The sequence below is a fragment of the Rhinoderma darwinii genome, chromosome 6 (genome assembly GCF_050947455.1).
Source record: "Rhinoderma darwinii isolate aRhiDar2 chromosome 6, aRhiDar2.hap1, whole genome shotgun sequence".
Lineage (NCBI taxonomy): Eukaryota > Metazoa > Chordata > Amphibia > Anura > Rhinodermatidae > Rhinoderma > Rhinoderma darwinii.
In genome coordinates, this window is record NC_134692.1 from 64,657,943 (window position 1) to 64,680,239 (window position 22,297).

The 22,297-nt window shown below is 44.0% G+C and overlaps 1 protein-coding gene across 3 annotated transcripts in view; it reads right to left on the reverse strand.

Annotated features, from left to right (window-relative positions):
• Positions 1-14,779: 14,779 nt before the first annotated feature.
• Positions 14,780-22,297, reverse strand: part of C6H2orf80 (chromosome 6 C2orf80 homolog) — a 53,600-nt gene continuing 46,082 nt past the window's right edge. For all 3 annotated transcript variants that reach the window (XM_075829896.1, XM_075829894.1, XM_075829897.1), the window contains 2 exons: positions 18,340-18,419; positions 14,780-15,696 (listed from right to left, as the gene is read on the reverse strand). In XM_075829896.1, the coding sequence (XP_075686011.1) occupies positions 15,616-15,696; positions 18,340-18,419 (161 nt within the window). In that variant the 3' untranslated portion in view covers positions 14,780-15,615. The remainder of the gene's footprint in view (positions 15,697-18,339; positions 18,420-22,297) is intronic.

A 22,297-nucleotide genomic window follows, 5' to 3' on the forward strand; every position in this document is an offset into this window, starting at 1 on the left:
TGAAATCCAATTCACAATTAAAGCAACATATACGCTGAAGGAGTTTATAGCTGCGCTGATGTGACAGCCAGCAGCTGTAGAAAGTTGGTAAATAGTATTGATACGAGCCGCGCTGTTAAAACAGCGAACAGCTAATAGGGCTCAGAATTGACCCTACATTAAATGAGTGACCAGATGTAATCTGGCCACTTACACATTCAGCGTTATTGTTGCGTTTGTATTGGACAGTTTGTGAGCGCAGGCAGACCTGACCGCTATCTGCCTAGAAGGCAGCGAATTGGAAGGCGGCTGTGAGGTGTGTCGCTGTCAGCTGGATGTAAACCCAGACACGGTAAGGAGCAACCGTTCACTGGGTTTAGTCTTATACTGGAGCGGTTAAAATAAATCCGCCCAGTAAGCTCAGTGTATGGATCAAGCTGATTAGTAGAGCAGTGAGGGTTCAGTAATTTAGACCCCACAAGCTCGCTACACCTCACCTATGGTCAGACTCGAGGATAATAATTTGCAACCTCGGGGAGACCGTGCCTGGAATTACCAGCCGTCAGACCATATCATGGTGGGAGGTGAGGGAGATAACCCAGCTGATCTGGATAAGACAGCGAGACACGCTAGCGGTATAGTGCAGTGAGACAGCTGACAACTGTCAGCCGTATTGTGTGGCGTGATCTATTGAGAGCTGAACAGGGACAGCTCTGGCCATGTGTAGGCACCAAGGATAATGGATTAAAAACCCGACGCGCGTTTCGCCAGCATTCTGGCTTCTTCCAGGGGTGGGAGGCCGCCATTGAAGTGCCCTATAAATAGGGTCCTTCTTGATTGACAGTCTCAGAGACCAATCAGAGACCTCAGTCTCGACTGGTATGATATGGGTAGGATTCTCTATAAATTATTATGAGAAGTTGCAAAAATTATTAACAGGACACCATGACTGCAAAAAACTATAACAAGTTGATGGAAAAAGAAAGAAATGAGGAGGATATATATTGAATTTTAACTTTCTAAAAAAACTGTCATTTTAATTTTATTTTAAATTTAAAAACAAAATGGATTGTATATTGAATGGCATGTAAATCCTATGATGGTAATAACGGTATACCTCGGACAGCGGAGAAGATGGAAAGTATATGTGTATATGAATATAAATGAGTGGCAGCACGAAAAGTATATACTAATATGAATCTATTACAGAAAACATCCGAAGCCAAAATTTTCGTTGAGTCCAAATGGACTCACTGTTTTCATGTTGAAAATCCATTCACTTTCCTTTTTCAAGAGTGCTTGATCTAAATTGCCCCTTCTGATGCCCATGCGTATTTCACACAAGGCCCAGCCTTTGAGGGTAGTCCAGTTGGAATTGTGAACATTCCCGAAGTGTCTGGCTATGGGGGTTGGATTAAATGGCTTATTTTTGATCCTGAAGTCCTGCTCATTTTTTGCAAAATTGATTATGGAGTTAATATGCTCACGGATCCGTATGCGCAGTTCTCTCTTGGTTTTCCCAATATATTTGAGACCGCATGGGCATTCGAGGCAATAGATAACTCCAGGGGTAGAGCAACTCATATGGTCAGAGATCCGATGGACAATACCAAAGGCATCTGTGAACTCTCGTTTGTCCACTAATACCCGACAGGCTCTACACATTTTACAAGGGTAGAAGCCAGGGTTAAGTACTGGCCTATTCTTGCTTATTCTTGAAAAATGACTCTGGACCAGAACGTTTGAAATGGTCTTACATTTTCTGTATCCCAGAGAGACCCTACTGGTAAGAAGGTTGTTGAGTACTGGGACACTCAGTAAGATGTTCCAGTGACGGTTTAGAATGAGTGTCATTTCATCCCAACAGTCATTAAAATCAGTGACAAATCGTGGTTGAGACCGTTCTGTGTTAGTCTTTATTTTTGGGGTCAGCAGCGTTTCCCGATCTGTCCTCAGCGCCCAGTTGTAGGCTTTCTTGATGTTCCTTTTACTATAATTCCTACATAACAGTCTGTTCTTCAATTCTGTTGCCCGAGTCTTAAAGAGCTGAAAGGTGGAACAATTTCGTCTGAGCCTCAGGAATTCTCCCTTTGGAATGCCTCTGATGGTGTTAATGGAATGAGCACTTGTGGCATCCAGAAGGCTATTGGTGGCTGTTTTTTTGCGATAAAGATCTGTCTCTATTATGCCCCGCTCGTTGGTAAAAAGCCTAACATCCAAAAAGGGAATGGACTGATGGTCATATGTTAAGGTCAATTTGAGGTTAAAGTTGTTGGTGTTCAACACCTCTACAAATTCTTCAAGTTCCCTAGAAGAGCCATTCCAGATGAGTAAAATGTCATCTATGAATCTGCGCCAGATATTAATCCTGGAGGTAAAATTCTCCATTTCGGGACAGAAAATGTGACATTCTTCCCACCAACCCAGATACAGGTTGGCAAAGGTGGGTGCCACCGCTGCTCCCATGGCTGTTCCTCGTAGTTGCAAATAAAACCTGCCATCGAAAAGGAAATAATTGTGTTTCAAAATAAACTTTATTGCACGTAGGACAAAGTTCTTCCGAGATGGATTATAGCCCTCCTTTCTTTGCAGGAAAAACTCAACCGCTGCACAGCCTACCTTGTGGTCTATGCTCGTATAGAGGGACTCCACGTCGCAGGTGGTGAGCCATTCATCCACCTCCAGGGAACTACCATTCAGGTCTTTGAGCACCTGCATGGTATCCCTGGTGTGGGAAGGTAACTGGTATACTAGTTCACGTAATTCTTCGTCTAACCATTGGTTACATTTTTCGGTCAGATTACCCACACCAGAGACAATTGGTCTCCCTGGGGGGTTGGTGGGGTTCTTGTGCACTTTTGGGAGGAGATAAAATGTTGCGATCCTAGGGTGCTGTACCTTCAAGAAATCCCTCTCTCGAGCAATAATGGCCTTGGACACTTTTCGATCACCATATCCACTTATCAACTTTTTAGGACACCATGGCTCAGACGAGCATTATAGACCAACTCAAACAGAGACAGTTACGCCAGAAGGAGGATGTTGGCAGTATTTTTTCAGATAGCGGAACTTACACTCAGGAGACGCAATCAATGGAGCTACATATGGACGATCTCATTAAAAAGTTTAAAAACCTTCAGATAAGGCAGGTACAATCCACCTGGACCAAAATAACACTGGAACAATATCTATAACAGGGCCTTATCACAAGAGGCCTACGTATCCCACTTTTTCCCTCATACGAACTGTCCAAACCAGGACTCAAAGAGAAATGGGAATCAGCCCTTACAGTGTGTTCCAATACACTTATGGGCATACTTATTGAGGACGAAACCCATATTCTTAACTTGGTAGAGAAAGACCTTGCAGTACTTACACCCAGCTTGGAGAAGTATGAGGGCTCTACACCGTTTGCAGAGGCTTTTAAAAAGACATTAGATTATATAGATGCTGTTGAAGTTAAAATCAAAAACCGGAAAAGGAAGAAATTCTCACGAGACAAGGGAGATTACTCCAGAGGAGATATATACGACTGGGGAAAGAAAAAATCCCAGAGGTTCCAAACTGGGAGACCTACTAACATACAAACTCATAAAGAGACACTGGACCCACATGAGTTTTCTGACACAGGTACAGATGGGACAGATACATCAGACCCGGAATCAGATCCACAGTCAACTCAGGGTAGACAATTCAGCAGGAGTAGAAATCCCAATAGAAACATTGACAACACCACCACTGAGGTGCCTTTTTTACGGGACAGAGGGAGGTGGGGTTTCAGGGGCTCACAACAACGGAGGAAGGAACCTCAGAGACCCTACAAAAAGTGATTCATAGCGATACAAATTCCAGTGAGGAATGTTTGAGAGTCATCAACCTCTCTAGTCATGTCCTCACGGGTCCCCAACTATCAGTCCTTGGAAAGGGCTTTAATTTTTGTCTAACCACGAAGCTTAATAAATTTACCGTAATCAAGGATCTTCACCTCTTTGGGCGGAAACTGCTCTACCAAAAAATGTTTAATAGACCAAATAAGATCATTAATGGGGGACAGTCAAACACTGCTCACTTGGATTGTCTTTCAGAAGTAGAAATAAACACACTGGGAGACCTAGAGGAACTGTTGTTGGAAAACTCTACCCAACAATGTGAAGGTGATTTTGATTCTCTGACCACCTCTCATAAAAAATCAAAGGTTAAGTCCAAAAGCCTTACCATGCCCTCCTTAGAAGGTTGCCCGGCCATCAAAGTCTTTGTTGACCTAGTATCCCAGGATCTATTGTCATTATCTGGGCAACAGCTTTCTCACAATCTCAGTCCAGATGAAGAACGGGCACTCCAGGAATTACGTAAATGGGAAGACGTTGTCTTTAAGAATTCAGATAAAGGGGGCAATGTTGTCATCTGGTCCAAAGAAAAATACCTACTGGAAGCCAAGAAGCAACTACTAGATAAAGCCTGTTATCGTCCACTTTGGGGCGACCCAACTGAACAATTCTTAAAGGAATATAATGAGATGATCCAAGATGGTTTTGAAGAGGGGGCCATTATTGCTCGAGAGAGGGATTTCTTGAAGGTACAGCACCCTAGGATCGCAACATTTTATCTCCTCCCAAAAGTGCACAAGAACCCCACCAACCCCCCAGGGAGACCAATTGTCTCTGGTGTGGGTAATCTGACCGAAAAATGTAACCAATGGTTAGACGAAGAATTACGTGAACTAGTATACCAGTTACCTTCCCACACCAGGGATACCATGCAGGTGCTCAAAGACCTGAATGGTAGTTCCCTGGAGGTGGATGAATGGCTCACCACCTGCGACGTGGAGTCCCTCTATACGAGCATAGACCACAAGGTAGGCTGTGCAGCGGTTGAGTTTTTCCTGCAAAGAAAGGAGGGCTATAATCCATCTCGGAAGAACTTTGTCCTACGTGCACTAAAGTTTATTTTGAAACACAATTATTTCCTTTTCGATGGCAGGTTTTATTTGCAACTACGAGGAACAGCCATGGGAGCAGCGGTGGCACCCACCTTTGCCAACCTGTATCTGGGTTGGTGGGAAGAATGTCACGTTTTCTGTCCCGAAATGGAGAATTTTACCTCCAGGATTAATATCTGGCGCAGATTCATAGATGACATTTTACTCATCTGGAATGGCTCTTCTAGGGAACTTGAAGAATTTGTAGAGGTGTTGAACACCAACAACTTTAACCTCAAATTGACCTTAACATATGACCATCAGTCCATTCCCTTTTTGGATGTTAGGCTTTTTACCAACGAGCGGGGCATAATAGAGACAGATCTTTATCGCAAAAAAACATTAACACCATCAGAGGCATTCCAAAGGGAGAATTCCTGAGGCTCAGACGAAATTGTTCCACCTTTCAGCTCTTTAAGACTCGGGCAACAGAATTGAAGAACAGACTGTTATGTAGGAATTATAGTAAAAGGAACATCAAGAAAGCCTACAACTGGGCGCTGAGGACAGATCGGGAAACGCTGCTGACCCCAAAAATAAAGACTAACACAGAACGGTCTCAACCACGATTTGTCACTGATTTTAATGACTGTTGGGATGAAATGACACTCATTCTAAACCGTCACTGGAACATCTTACTGAGTGACCCAGTACTCAACAACCTTCTTACCAGTAGGGTCTCTCTGGGATACAGAAATTGTAAGACCATTTCAAACGTTCTGGTCCAGAGTCATTTTTCAAGAATAAGCAAGAATAGGCCAGTACTTAACCCTGGCTTCTACCCTTGTAAAATGTGTAGAGCCTGTCGGGTATTAGTGGACAAACGAGAGTTCACAGATGCCTTTGGTATTGTCCATCGGATCTCTGACCATATGAGTTGCTCTACCCCTGGAGTAATCTATTGCCTCGAATGCCCATGCGGTCTCAAATATATTGGGAAAACCAAGAGAGAACTGCGCATACGGATCCGTGAGCATATTAACTCCATAATCAATTTTGCAAAAAATGAGCAGGACTTCAGGATCAAAAATAAGCCATTTAATCCAACCCCCATAGCCAGACACTTCGGGAATGTTCACAATTCCAACTGGACTACCCTCAAAGGCTGGGCCTTGTGTGAAATACGCATGGGCATCAGAAGGGGCAATTTAGATCAAGCACTCTTGAAAAAGGAAAGTGAATGGATTTTCAACATGAAAACAGTGAGTCCATTTGGACTCAACGAAAATTTTGGCTTCGGATGTTTTCTGTAATAGATTCATATTAGTATATACTTTTCGTGCTGCCACTCATTTATATTCATATACACATATACTTTCCATCTTCTCCGCTGTCCGAGGTATACCGTTATTACCATCATAGGATTTACATGCCATTCAATATACAATCCATTTTGTTTTTAAATTTAAAATAAAATTAAAATGACAGTTTTTTTAGAAAGTTAAAATTCAATATATATCCTCCTCATTTCTTTCTTTTTCCATCAACTTGTTATAGTTTTTTGCAGTCATGGTGTCCTGTTAATAATTTTTGCAACTTCTCATAATAATTTATAGAGAATCCTACCCATATCATACCAGTCGAGACTGAGGTCTCTGATTGGTCTCTGAGACTGTCAATCAAGAAGGACCCTATTTATAGGGCACTTCAATGGCGGCCTCCCACCCCTGGAAGAAGCCAGAATGCTGGCGAAACGCGCGTCGGGTTTTTAATCCATTATCCTTGGTGCCTACACATGGCCAGAGCTGTCCCTGTTCAGCTCTCAATAGATCACGCCACACAATACGGCTGACAGTTGTCAGCTGTCTCACTGCACTATACCGCTAGCGTGTCTCGCTGTCTTATCCAGATCAGCTGGGTTATCTCCCTCACCTCCCACCATGATATGGTCTGACGGCTGGTAATTCCAGGCACGGTCTCCCCGAGGTTGCAAATTATTATCCTCGAGTCTGACCATAGGTGAGGTGTAGCGAGCTTGTGGGGTCTAAATTACTGAACCCTCACTGCTCTACTAATCAGCTTGATCCATACACTGAGCTTACTGGGCGGATTTATTTTAACCGCTCCTGTATAAGACTAAACCCAGTGAACGGTTGCTCCTTACCGTGTCTGGGTTTACATCCAGCTGACAGCGACACACCTCACAGCCGCCTTCCAATTCGCTGCCTTCTAGGCAGATAGCGGTCAGGTCTGCCTGCGCTCACAAACTGTCCAATACAAACGCAACAATAACGCTGAATGTGTAAGTGGCCAGATTACATCTGGTCACTCATTTAATGTAGGGTCAATTCTGAGCCCTATTAGCTGTTCGCTGTTTTAACAGCGCGGCTCGTATCAATACTATTTACCAACTTTCTACAGCTGCTGGCTGTCACATCAGCGCAGCTATAAACTCCTTCAGCGTATATGTTGCTTTAATTGTGAATTGGATTTCAACTAAATTATTTTGAGCCACTACAATTTATACTTTCAAACCATCTCATTATTCACAATCCATTAATGTGTACATTACAATTAAATTCAGTGGAATTACCTCATATCCCTTACAGTGGAATCACCTACATCACACTCACTCCAATCAAGTCTATTTAGCTGCCGATTTATAACGCAGCACATCGTTGTGTGTGAATGCGGCCAATAATCCTATTAATCAATCAACACTTGTGGTGGGCCACATTGGTCCCCTCAGCTGCCCGTTGGTATCGGCACACCTCTCCAGCACGGGCTAGCTACACTAGCGGATTTATTGGTCCATACCATCACTGATTCCATTATCTCATCGGGAGCTTTTGTTCTCAGTTTAGTGCAGTGACACGTGCCACCTAGTGCTCAATAGCGGTAGTGCAATCACTTGATATTCCAGTAGTGGCATCTCTCATATAATATCTATTTCCTACTCAGGCCAAGGTATGTGAGTTTGGGGGTCACTCACACATACCGTTTGCACCAATGGACTTTTAACATTTAATTTAATGCATACCTAATAAAGCTACTTATTTTATTTACCATTTAGTTTAGACCACATCTTTCTCTTTCCCTTCCCTTTAATATCTACAGAGGTGGGCTATACGTGGAGTACTATCTATAGGGTAAGCTATATGTAGGGCAGCACGGTGGCTCAGTGGTTAGCACTATTGCCTTGCAGCTCTGGAGTCCATATGTAGGCATTATATACAGAGGGCTGTATGTGGGACACTATCTACAGGGGCTTCTATGTAGGGCACTATCTACAGAGGCTCTGTGTGGGTCACTATCTACAGGGGGCTATGGGGGCACTATCTACAGGGGGCACGGTGTGTGTGTGTGTGTGTGTGTGTGTGTGTGTGTGTGTGTGTGTGTGTGTGTGTGTGTGTGTGTGTGTGTGACAGTGTATGGTACTATTATAATCAGGGACACAGTGTATGGCGCTATTATAGTTAGAGGTGCAGTGTATGGCACTTTATCATATTTAGAGGTATTAAGAATTTTAACTTTGTTTATAGGTGCAGAAATGTTTTAAAAGTGAGAAGCTGAAGACATCTGAGCGGAAAACTGCAGAAATGGGTCATGGCCGGTAGAAATCCATCATAGATGTCTTGACCAGAGGGAGAAAAAAAGAACTAAAATCTGAGACGTCACCAGTGAGTCACTTAATGTAAATGTTTACTCAGCTTCTAATCAGCACTGTAGTCACTGTATGATCTGCAGCAAGATGATGGGTGGTATGATATTTTTTTTGTGAAACAGCATCTCCCAGCATATCCTTACCATTGTACGGGCCATGCTGGGAGCTGTAGTTTTACGCCGCACAAACCTATACGGCAGGGGTTGCACTAAATTGAGCTGTGTTTGTTCTGGTGTTGTATATATGTACTGATCTTGGTTCTGATGCTGTATATAATTACTGAGCTTTGTTCTGTTGCTGTATATACGTATGAGATTGGTTTTGGTGCTGTATATACACTACCGTTCAAAAGCTTGGGGTCACCCAGACAATTTTGTGTTTTCCATGAAAACTCACACTTATATTTATCAAATGAGTTGCAAAATGACTAGAAAACATAGTCAAGACATTGACAAGGTTAGAAATAATGATTTTTATTTCAAATAATAATTTTCTCCTTCAAACTTTGCTTTCGTCAAAGAATGCTCCATTTGCAGCAATTACAGCATTGCAGACCTTTGGCATGCTAGCTGTTAATTTGCTGAGGTAATCGGGAGAAATTTCACCCCATGCTTCCAGAAGCCCCTCCCACAAGTTGGATTGGCTTGATGGGCACTTCTTGCTTACCATACTGTCAAGCGGCTCCCACAACAGCTGAATACCAGCTGCCTGCTTCTTCCCTAAATAGTTCTTGCATAATTTGGAGATGTGCTTTGGGTCATTGTCCTGTTGTAGGATGAAATTGGCTCCAATCAAGCGCTGTCCACAGGGTATGGCATGGCGTTGCAAAATGGAGTGATAGACTTCCTTCTTAAAATCCCTTTTACCTTGTACAAATCTCCCACTTTACCAGCACCAAAGCAACCCCAGACCATCACATTACCTCCACCATGCTTGACAAATGGCGTCAGGCACTCTTCCAGCATCTTTTCAGTTGTTCTGCGTCTCACAAATGTTCTTCTGTGTGATCCAAACACCTCAAACTTCGATTCGTTTGTCCATAACACTTTTTTCCAATCTTCCTCTGTCCAATGTCTGTGTGCTTTTGCCCATATTAACCTTTTCCTTTTATTAGCCAGTCTCAGATATGGCTTTTTCTTTGCCACTCTGCCCTGAGGGCCAGCATCCCGGAGTCGCCTCTTCACTGTAGATGTTGACACTGGCGTTTTGCGGGTACTATTTAATGAAGCTGCCAGTTGAAGACCTGTGAGGCGTCTATTTCTCAAACTAGAGACTCTAATGTACGTGTCTTGTTGCTCAGTTGTGCAGCGGGGCCTCCCACTTCTCTTTCTACTCTGGTTAGAGCCTGTTTGTGCTGTCCTCTGAAGGGAGTAGTACACACCGTTGTAGGAAATCTTCAGTTTCTTGGCAATTTCTCGCATGGAATAGCCTTCATTTCTAAGAACAAGAATAGACTGTCGAGTTTCACATGAAAGCTCTCTTTTTCTAGCCATTTTGAGAGTTTAATCCAGGGGTGGGCAAACTTTTTGACTCGCGGGCCACAATGGGTTCTAAAATTTGACAGAGGGGCCGGGCCAGGAGCATTTGGAGGGAGTGTTTGGGCCGGATATACTAAAGCATTAAATGTAGTGTGTGCAAACCTCATAGCACAGTAAGAACACTACAACCCAATTTATTAACTGTCTTTCAAATGTGAAAAATAGCCCTTATCAGTTAATAAATTTGTCTCAAGGAATATGCAAGATATGGCATTTACATACTATTTCGCAGATACTGGGAGAAGGAAATGTAAATAGATTAAAATAACATACGCACTGTGATTTATCAAGAAAAAAGTTCTGTTGACTCTGTAAATTAGCTGCCAACCTCTGAGCAGTAGCCGCCCGTTCTTGTGTTGACTGCTTGCTAGCATAGTTTGCATGCTTCGTGGCAAAGTGACGGCTGATATTGTACTCTTTGAAAACCGAAGGGCTTAATGGTGACGTGAAACGAAGTGAAAATTAAAGTGAAATAAAGAGAAATACGCGCCACATTAACCCCTTAATGACCGGGCCATTTTGCACGTTAATGACCAAGGATTATTTTTTGTTTTTTCACGGTTGCATTCCAAGAGTCGTAACTCTTTTTTTATTCCGTCGACATAGCTGTATAAGGGCTTGTTTTTTCCGGGACGAGTTGTGTTTTGTAATTGTACCATTTTTAGATGCTTATAACATATTGATTAACTTTTATCAACTTTATTTTAGGAGAGAATTGAAAATAAGCAGCTATTCCAGCATTAATTTTCACGTTATAAATTTACGCCGTTTACTATGCAGCATAAATAACATGTTAACTTTATTCTCCGGGTCGGCACGATTACAGGGATACCAAATGTGTAAAGGTTTTATATGTTTTTTCTACGTTTGCACAATAAAAACCCTTTTAGAAAAAAATTACTTGTTTTTGCATCGCCGCGTTCCAAGAGGCGTAATTTTTTTATTTTTCCGTCGATGTGGCCGTACGTGGGATTGATTTTTGCGGGACAATGTGTAGTTTTCATTAGTACTATTTTGGGGTACATAGGACTTATAGATGAACTTTTATTTTATTTTTTATGGGGGGAATGGGAGAAAAGAGAGAATTTTGCCGTTGTTTTTTGCGTTTTCTTTGGACGCCGTTCATCCGGCGGTTTAATTAATGTGTTCATTTTATTGGTCAAGTTGTTACGATCGCGGGGATACCATATATGTGTATGTGTGATTTGTTTTGACCGTTTTATTAAATAAAACCACTTTTTGGGGCAAAAAAGTAGTTTTATTTGACTTTGACTGTAATTTTTTTTATTTTTTTTTTCACAAACTTTATTTAACGGTTTTACTTTTTTTTTTTTAGTCCCACCATGGGACTTCACTATGCGATGTGCCGATCGCATATATAATGCTTTGGTATACTTCGTATACCAAAGCATTATTGCCTGTCAGTGTAAAACTGACAGGCAATCTGTTAGGTCATGCCTCTGGCATCGCCTAACAGGCAGATGCTGAAGACAGACCTGGGGGTCTTTGTTAGACCCCCGGCTGTCATGGAAACCCGACGGCGACCCGCGATTTGTTTGCGGGGGCGCCGATCGGGAGACAGAGGGAGTTCCCCCCTCTGTCAAACACATTAAATGCCGCTGTCACTGTTGACAGCGGCATTTAATGGGTTAAACTGCCGGAATCGGCGCGTGCTTCGATTCCGGCAGTTGCAGCAGGAGCCAGGCTGTGTATAACAGCCGTGCTCCTGCCGCTGATCGCGTGGGTAAACTGTCAGTACCCGCGCGATCACAGGACGGATATATCCGTCCTCCTGCGCGAACTAGCAGCTGCTGAGGACGGATATATCTTGGACAAGTTCGGCGGGCCGGATTAAAAAGCCTAACGGGCCGTATGTGGCCCGCGGGCCGTAGTTTGCCCATGTCTGGTTTAATCGAACCCACAAATGTAATGCTCCAGATTCTCAACTAGCTCAAAGGAAGATCAGTTTTATAGCTCCTCTAAACAGCAAAACTGTTTACAGCGGTGCTAACATAATTGCACAAGGGTTTTCAAGTGTTTTCTAATCATCCATTAGCCTTCTAACACAGTTAGCAAACACAATGTACCATTAGAACACTGGAGTGATGGTTGCTGGAAATGGGCCTCTATACACCTATGTAGATATTGCATTAAAAACAAGACGTTTGCAGCTAGAATAGTCATTTAGCACATTAACAATGTGTATTTCTGATTAATTTAATGTTATCTTCATTGAAAAGAACTGTGCTTTTCTTGCAAAAATAAGGAAATTTCTAAGTGACCCTAAACTTTTGAACGGTAGTGTATGTAATGAGTTTGGTTCTGGGGATGTATATATGTACTGAGCTTTGTTCTAGTGCTGTATTTATGTACTGAGGTTGGTTCTGGTGCTGTAAATATGTATGGGCTTGGTTCTAGTGCTGTATATATGTATGGGCTTGGTTCTAGTGCTGTATATATGTATGGGCTTTGTTCTAGGGCTGTATATATGTACTGAGGTTGGTTCTGGTGCTGTATATATGTACTGAACTTGTGTCCCAATACTTTTGTCCATATAGTGTATCTTTAAATCCTATCAAGGCATTTGATATCTTGTGATCTGTAAGAGACCCTTATAAACAGGTCTACGCTTCCATAGCAACCGCATGGGCTGCCTCTATGATATGTGTACAAAACATAATGTATGTGATTGATCACCCACCAACAAGTTGTACAATATTCCAGATAATGCACAGAAACCAGAAGTTGTTACTAATCACATTTATTGTTAAAAATATGTATCCATATGTATAGACATTATCTATTGGACCTTAGGATAGCATATTAAGATTACACTGTAGGCCCCATGTACACGACCGTAAAAACACCCGTAATTACGGGCCATAATTACGGGCCCATAGACTTCTGTTGGCCACGGGTACCGTCCCGTTTGCGTACAGGAAGGTGCCCGGGCTGTTGAAAAATATAGAACACGTCCTATTTCAGGGAGCCTTGCTAGGCAATGTCAGGGGATTTCAATATTTGAATAAAGAGAAGCAGAGAAAATGGCATCTGAGCGATCATGTGACCCTTTTAAGGGGTTTGGACATGATTGTGACATCTTTTCCAGCCCCCCTTTTTTACGGTCTGTAAATACGGGTGGAATACGGGTGACAATGGACCCGTATTTAAGGGCACAGATCTGTAGATACGGGTTAAATATGGGTTAAAAACGTGTGACAAAGGACCCGTATTTACGGCCAGTATTTACGTGAGGGAAAAAATACGGTCGTGTGCATGGGGCCTATAGGATGTATACATAGAAATTAATACAACGAAAACAACAAATAAAGACCCCATGCACACGAACGTAAAAATGCCCGTAATTATGGCCCGTAATTACGGGCTCATAGAATTCTATTGGCCACGGGTACCTTCCCGTTTGTTTACGGGAAGGTGCCGTGCCGTTGAAAAATATAGAACATGTCCTATTTTTTTTTTTACGGGCCGTGCTACTATACTTTATAATGGGAGCACGGCCCGTAAAAACGGCCAGCTGCCCGTGGCCGGCCGTGCCCGTAATTACGGGTCGTAATTATGGGCACGGTCGTGTGCGTGAGGCCAAAGAGAAGACCAGAAACCTACGCATTCTCTATATCAAGATCCTTAAGAGAAACATCAATTGTTCCTAATACAAATAGTTGAGTCATGATTACTTGTCAGTAGACCGTTAGACTGGTCATCCTTAACCCAGGTCAAATTTTACATTTCTGATATGCACTTCTTTAAACGATAATGTCTTCGCAAACGCTTTGAATATCACAACCATTTTTACAAGACTTATGAGGCTTTCATTTTCTAGATTAGTTTAATTAATTCCATGTTTTAAATTTTTATTATGAGCAGAAAATGTGAAAAAAAACACTTTTTTGTATTTTTATATATATATATATATATATATATATATATATATATATATATATACTGTCACCCTGGATCGCTGTGAGCGGATGAGAGGTCTATAAGGCTATATTCACACAACGTGAAAAAAAGGGCAGTTAGCAACAGTTCAACTGTCAGTTTTTCATGGCTGTTTTGCATCAATGTGTCTCAAAATTTTAATCCATTTCCTGGCCGTCTGACCGTTTTTCTCTGACATTTGCCATCCACTTTCTCATGCACCTTAAAAAAATTTATGAATTTTATTTGTTAGGGTTTTTTTTGTCGCAGCCATCTGAAAGCACCACAGAGCCCATGTAGATAGTGACGCAATACCACTGTAGATAGTTGCCCACTGTAGATAGTGCCCAAAGTGCCACACACAGTGCCCATGTAGATAGCACCCCAGGGTCATCTGTAGGTAGTGCCCATATAATTCCACAGTGCCCATGTAAATAGTGCCACACCCCCTGTATATAGCACCCCCTGTAGACAGAACCACACCTTCTGTAGATAGAGCAAACCCTTGCAGATAGTGCCACCCCCTGTGGATAGTACCATTCCCCCTGCAGATAGCACCTCCCCCTGCAGTTTGCACTTTCCCCCCTGTATATAGCACCACCCCCCTGTATATAGCGCCACCTCCTGTAGATAGCAACATCCTCTCTGTAGATAGCGCCACCCCCTGCAGATAGCGTCACTTCCCCTGTAGATAGTGCCACTCCCCCTGTATGTATCAGCCCCCCCCCCCATAATTGGCACCCCTTCCTGTAAATAGCACCACTGTAGCTCCCTGTAGGAGCGGAATCCATCTGGCCGGGGATTCCGCTCCAGGAGTAGCCCCTGACAGCACTGTCCATATATGGATAGTGACACGAGGGGCTTCTCCTTTTGGCGGAATCCCCAGCAAAGAGCGATCTGACACCGGGGATTCCGCTCCTAGAGAGAGCCGCTGACGTCTGTCCATATATGGATAGTGATGCCAGGGGCTTCTCCAGTAGCGGAATCCCTGTTCAGACTGTCGGCCGGGGATTCCGCTCCCAGATAGAGCCCCTGACGGTGGACAGTGACGTCAGGGGCTCTCTTTAGAAGCGGAATCCCCGGCACAGAGCGATTTGACACCGGTGATTCCGCTCCTAGTGGGAGTTTAGGTGGCGCTATCTCCAGGGGGGGTTGCTATATACAAGGGGGGCACTATTTACAGCAGGACTGGGAGACGTCGGGGGCTCTCTCTAGGAGGGGAATCCCCGGCCAGAGAGCTGGCCGGGAATTCCGCTCCTAGAGGGAGCTTAGGTAGCGCTATCTGCACAGGGTCCTGCGCTATCTACAGACTGGGGTGTAGTCCGGGGCTTTTAAAACCCCGGCAGACATGAGAGTGCAACGCTGCTCACACTGAATCAGCACTGCAATCATTAAACCCCGTTCAAGGCTGTCAACGTTTATACACGTGGCAACTGCACAGGGCATCGGCAGTTGGAAAAGTATATAGTCGTATGGCAGTTGTGAAGGGGTTAAAAATACTTTGTACCAATGTGTAGAGAGAAAATATATAGGAAGAAATTATTAAATATAATTCAGGTATGAATTTCTTTAGGTCTTCATGGATTTATGTCGTCAGCTGTATCTTCAGTATCTTTTTCAGATTCAAGTTCAGTTGACATTTCATCTCTTTCCTGTCCCTATAATAAAGCAAGGCGGAATCATTTACAAGCATGTAAAAAAAAGATGAGTGGCATACAACACAAGTTATGTCATGGCCTTTACCAAATACATGCTCATTATAACAAAGATTATGATCGAGAAATCAACATGTTTCACCTGGGAAGCTGCAGGTGGTCATCAACTATTTACGGGTAACTCCCTTCATTTTAATCATGAAATAGTGCACATTTTGATACTCTGTCCATAGAAATTTAATGTGCAAACATGTCTTTTCTAAATATGGGCCATAAAAATTAAATAAGTTGTTGTGAGAAGACACTGGACACACAGCTCATTTCAATAGTGAGGGCTATCATAGCAGCACAACCCCAATTCATGTGCCCTATAAGGGACACTCTCTATGAGCCAGAATGGAGAGCTGATCTATACGAGCAACTCTTGCTGACAACTGTTATTATAAGGCATTTTTAGCTGAACATAATAGAGGTATTCCAGCCTAAAACATCTAACGTCACATACAGAAGTATTTGGACAGTGACACAATTTTCATAATTTAACATCTCTACACCATCACAATGGATTTGAAATAAAAAGCAGTTAAGATGTGATTGAAGTGTAGACTTTCAGCTTTTATTCAAGGGTTTAACAAAAATATTACATTAACTGTTTAGGAATTACTGCCATTTTTAAACTCCCTCCATCTTCACAGGCTCAAAAGTAATTGGACAATTGACTGACAAGCAGTTTTATGGCCTGGTGTGGCGAGTTCCCCCATTATTGAACGACAATTTAAAAGGATAAAAGGTCTGGAATTGATTCCCAGTGTTGAATTTGTATTTTGTAACTGTTTATGGGAACTCTAAAATGCAGTCAATGCAAGTGAAGGAGACCAAAAAGAAGAGCAAGCAGAAACTTTATGAGTGGCGACGGAAGACAACTAAAGCGGATGATCACCCAATTCTTCCTGGTAAAGAAAACCCTCTCCACAACATCTAACCAAGTCAAGAACACTCTCGATGAGGCCAGAGTATCATCGTCAAAGTCTACAATCAAGGGACTCCTTCATGTATGTAAATACAGGGGGTTTATCTCAAAATTCAAACCACTGGTAACACTCAATAACAGAATGGCCAGATTAGACTTTGCTAGAAAACATCTAAAAAAGCTGCCCAGTTCTGGAACAAGATTCTTAGGACAGATGATACCTTGACGAATCTGTCTCAGAATGATGGGTAGAGAGCAACATGGAGAAGGAAGGCAAGGGCTCATGATTCGAGGCATACTGCTTCACCTGTCAAAGATATTGGAGGCATTGAGGCAGCGTTATGGCATGGGCATTTATGGCTGCCAATGGAACTGGATCACTGGTGTTTATTGATGATGTGGATAGAAGCAGCAGGATGAATTCTGAAGTATTTAGCTTTACTTTCTGTTCAGATTCAGTCGAATGCTGCAAAACAGCACTTTAAAGTACAGATAGATAATAATGCAAAACATATAGCTAAAGCAGCCCGAGAGCTTTTTATGGCAAAGAAATTGAATATTCTGCAATAGTCAAGTCAGTCCTCAGTCCGATTGAGCATGCTGAAGACAAAACTGAAAGACAAAATACCCACAAAAAAGCTGCAACTGAAGGCGGCTGCAGTAATAGGCCTAGTAAAGCATCTTAAGGGAGGAAACTCAGCATTTAATGATGTCCATGGGTTCCAGACTTCAGGAAGTCAGTGACTGCAAGGGATTTGTATCTAAGTATTTTAAATAATCCTTATATTTATAATTATGTTAGCTTGTCCAATTATTTTTGAGCCCGTAAAAATGGAGGGACTATGTAAAAATTACTGTAATTTCTGGTTAAATTATACTTGTTAAAGCTCTTGAATTAAAGCTGAAGGTCTACCCTTCAATCACATTGTAACGTCTATGGCCGCGGACCGTCGTCCTGACTTAACCTCTGACGGCCGCAGCCATGGACGAGCGAGTTACTGGCGGCATCTCCCTCCTGGGAGACGCCGGCACTCACTTCCTGGTCCGGACACTGTCTACCGCAGGGCGTGTGCACGGCCTTAAAGGGCCAGTACGTGCACATTTGCAGAATAGCTGCAATTAGCCCAGAATGCCTCTGGACTATAAAAGGGGCTCTGCCCTCTCGATCTTTGCCTGAGCGTTGTTGTGTTACCTTAAGTTTGTCCTTGCAAATGGTCTCCTAGTGTTTTCCAGTTCCCAGTGTTTCCCGTTCCTGCTTTCTGTACCCTGTATCCCGTGCTACTGTGCTTCTGTGTCTTCAAGAGTTGGAGTCGTGTTGTGCCCTTCGCTGCATCTATTTTGTTGCACTGCGCCGGGTGTCTGTCTGCTGTCGGAGCCTCATCTTAGCCTGAATCCACCGCTACTGTCTACATTGCCTCAGGTACCCTTTCAGAACTATAGACATTGCATAATACCTGTTTGGCCAGCTGCTATCCCGCTAAGCAGTGCGGCCCAGTGGGTCCACACCCCAAGCCGTGACACACATCTTCATTGCTTTATTTCAAATCCATTGTGATGTATAGAGACTAAATCATGAAAATTGTGTTACTGTCCAAATACTTCTGGATCTGACTTTTTATATATGTATATTGCAGAAATAATTGTGCATAAATCATAGTCAGTGCTCTGTTACTTACTACATGTAGATCTGAGTCCAAATCCTGGTCTTGTAAGGATATAGTTTCATTTCTGCCAGAGGAATTCCATAGTCTGGCACCTAGAGGAGAATCATGTACCTAATTTCATACAATTGAATGTTGCTATCATATTATAACAATATTTTTTTATGTCGTAGACAATTTAGGAATATTATTTATTGTCTTGGAAAATGTTGTTTTTCTTTTCTGCAGTACCACTCTTCAGCTCTGTGAACAGCAAAACCTTCCATAGACATGTCTATAACACTTCAAGTAAATTGTATATCAGACCAAGCAATAATAATAAAGCAAATGTCACATCTCCGAGTGTGTTAAAATATGAAACAAAGTTCTGTATTCTAACATCAGGAGATTTTTATTTTCTTTGTACACAATCCACAGCTATCCAGTCATTTAGGCTATTACTCAAGTCCTCTATATTCAACAAACAGCAGACCACGCAACACCACCTCCCCTTCCTCAAGGGTATGCAAGGACTGCCTCAGTGTGCTGACAGCAATTTCTACAGCCCTTGTAAGAACCATTTTCACGCACTATTATTTGGCTAATCAGGGCCAGATTAAAGAGAGGACAGACGGGGCACATGCCCCAGGGCCTTCACCACCTTAGGAAGTCCCTATTTATATGGGCAATGTATAGGCTGCTCACCACTGGGACCAGGGCCGCCATCAGGGGGGTATTAGGGGTAGTGGTGTGAGGGGCCCGGCCAAACCTAATTGAAAGGGGGGCCCGGCCACTGCTGCGACTTGTCTTTGGTAGAAAAAAACGGGCCCCTGCAAAGGGGCCCGTTTTTTTCACCAAATGAATGTCGTGAGCTGCGGGCCCCCCCTCTCATGGGGGCCGTCAAACACCGCTGACCGATGACGCGCACCCGCAAACTCGCGACCGTCCGAGCACGCACCCGGCAAAAGCGCGCAACCGCGACAGCACGGGCGCTCGCAGAAGCAACAGCACGCACGTTCGCAGCCTCGACAGCACGCGCGCACCCGCGATCGGCCGCGCGCGCACTTGCGAACGAAGCGCGCGCGCACCCGCGAACGAAGCGCGCGCGCACCCGCGAACGAAGCGCGCGCACCCGCGGACACAGATGGACCCAACTTACATGGAGCCTGGCTGGAGGTGAAGGACTGGACGTCTGGACCGAAGACCTCGCCTGGAAGACCTCGCCTGAAGGACCTCGCCTGAAGAGGACTGGAGTGGGAGCAGCAGCTCTTCTGACACGGTGAGTAAAGTGTGTCAAAGTGCTGTTTATGTATGGCCCTGTTCACACAAAGTATTTTGCAGGCAGAAAAAAAATCTGCCTCAAAATTCCTTAAAGAATTTTGAGGCAGATTTTGACCTGCCCACACTATCTTGCCGCGTTTTTTTGCCGCGTTTTTTTGCTGCGTTTTTTGCCCGCTGCGATTGAGGACAGCAGGCAAAAAACGCAGCGAAAAATGCATTTTCTGCCTCCCATTGACTTCGATGGGAGGTCAGAGGCGGAACCGCGGCAAGAAAGGACGTGCTGCTTTTTCTTTTTTCCGCGACTGGCTCCCATTGATTTCAGATTAAATCAATGGGAGGCGGTTTTGGAAGTTGTTTGGTGCTGATTCTGACGCAGTGTCCGAGTCAATATCAAGGCCCAAAAACTGTGTGAACTGGGCCTTATTGTTAGGGCTTATTCAGAGGAACGTGTAATACATCCGTGCAACGCGCGTGATTTTCACGCGCCTCCCACGGACCTATGTTACTCTATGGGGCCGTTCAGACTGTCAGTGATTTTCACGCAGCGTGTGTCCGTGTGTCCGCTGCGTAAAACTCACGACATGTCCTATATTTGTGCATTGTTCGCGCATCACGCACCCATTGAAGTCAATGGGTGCGTGAAAATCACGCCCAGCACTTCCGCAGCTGTATAAACTATGAATGAAAACAGAAAAGCACCACGTGCTACAAACATACAAACAGAGTGTCATAATGATGGCGGCTGCGCGAAAATCACGCAACCGCGCATCATACGCTGCTGACACACGGAGCTGTTATGGACCTTTTGCATGCGCAAAATGCCACGTTTTTTGCGCGAGCAAAAAGCACACGCTTGTGTGAATCCGGCCTTAGGGTTGGAACACATTCTGCATGAACGCTGCAGATTTTATGCAACACATTTTATTGTGGAAAATCCGCAGCGTATTACAGACGCAGCAGAGTGGATGAGATTTGAACAAATCTCATCCACACGCTGCAAAAAAAAATGGACCTGCAGTGTGGCTTTTGGCTTTTTAAGCAGCAGCATGTCAATTTATTCTGTGGAATCGCTGCTCCTCTGTTGCGGAAATGCTGCGGTTCTGCCGCAAAAATCACACATGAGAAAAAAAAAGAAGGTACTTTTTTAAATTGATAAAGTTTAGACTTGCTCCGGCCGTAGTCCTGGTGACGCGATCCTCTATTCTTAGCGCAGCCCGGCCTCCTGTGATGACGTTTCATCCCATGTGACTGCTGCAGCGGTCACATGGTCTACAGCGTCATCCCAGGAGGCGGGGCTACGTTCAGAAGAGAGAGTCACCTAAACTACGGCCGGGGCAAGTCTAAACTTTTTTTTCCCTGCAGGATTCCCGCAGCGGACATGCCTCACGAAACCTGCGCCACTATTTGGTGCGGTTTTGCTGGCAGAATTCCCTGCGGCTACCGGGGCGGATAAGCTGTGTAGTTTTACTCAGCATATCCGCCTAGTGTGTCCCTTATGATGTCGCTCCTGGAGCTGCTGCCGGTCTCTAAATAGGCAGTTGGTCCAGTAGAATTTGGAATTATTTTTTTTTGTGAACCAGCTTAAAAAAATACAAAACTTTTGTGTTAGGGCCTGTTCACATCACCGTTTGCTTCCATTCCGGGGTTCCGTCTGAGGTTTCCGTCGGGTGAACCCCGCAACGGAAAGTGACAGCACAGCTTCCGTTTCAGTCACCATTGATCTCAATGGTGACGGAAACATCGCTAATGGTTTCCGTTCGTCACCATTCTGGCTGGTTTTCGAACGGAATCAATAGCGTAGTCGACTGCGCTAATGGTGACGGAAACGGAAGCTGTGCTGTCACTTTCACTTTCCGTTGCGGGGTTCACCCGACGGAAACCTCAGACGGAACCCCGGAACGGAAGCGAACGGTTATGTGAATAGGCCCGAACACAAAAGTTTTGTATTTTTTTAAGCTGGTTCACAAAAAAAAATAATTCCAAATTCTACTGGACCAACTGCCTATTTAGAGACCGGCAGCAGCTCCAGGAGCGAAAACATAAGGAACACACTAGGCGGATATGCTGAGTAAAACTCCACAGCTTATCCGCCCCGGTAGCCGCAGTGAATTCTGCCCGCAAAACCGCACCAAATAGTGGCGCAGGTTTCGTGAGGCATGTCCGCTGCGGGAATCCTGCAGGGAAAAAAAAGTTTCGACTTGCCCCGGCCGTAGTCCTGGCGACGCATCTCTCTCTTCTGAACGTAGCCCCGCCTCCTGGGATGACGCTGTAGACCATGTGACCGCTGCAGCGGTCACATGGGATGAAACGTCATGACAGGAGGCGGGGCTGCGCTAAGAATAGAGGATTGCGTCACCAGGACTACGGCCGGAGCAAGTCTAAACTTTTTTATAAATTTAAAAAAGTGCCTTTTTATTTTTTCTCATTTGTGATTTTTGCGGCAGAACCGCAGCATTTCCGCAACAGAGGAGCAGCGATTCCACAGAATACATTGACATGCTGCGACTTAAAAAGCCAAAAGCCACACGGCAGGTCCATTTTTTTTGCAGCGTGTGGATGAGATTTGTTCTAATCTCATCCACTCTGCTGCGACTGTAATACGCTGCGGATTATCCACAATAAAATGTGCTGCATAAAATCTGCAGCGTTCATGCCGAGTGTGTTCCTACCCTAAGGCCGGATTCACACAAGCGTGTGCTATTTGCGCGCGCAA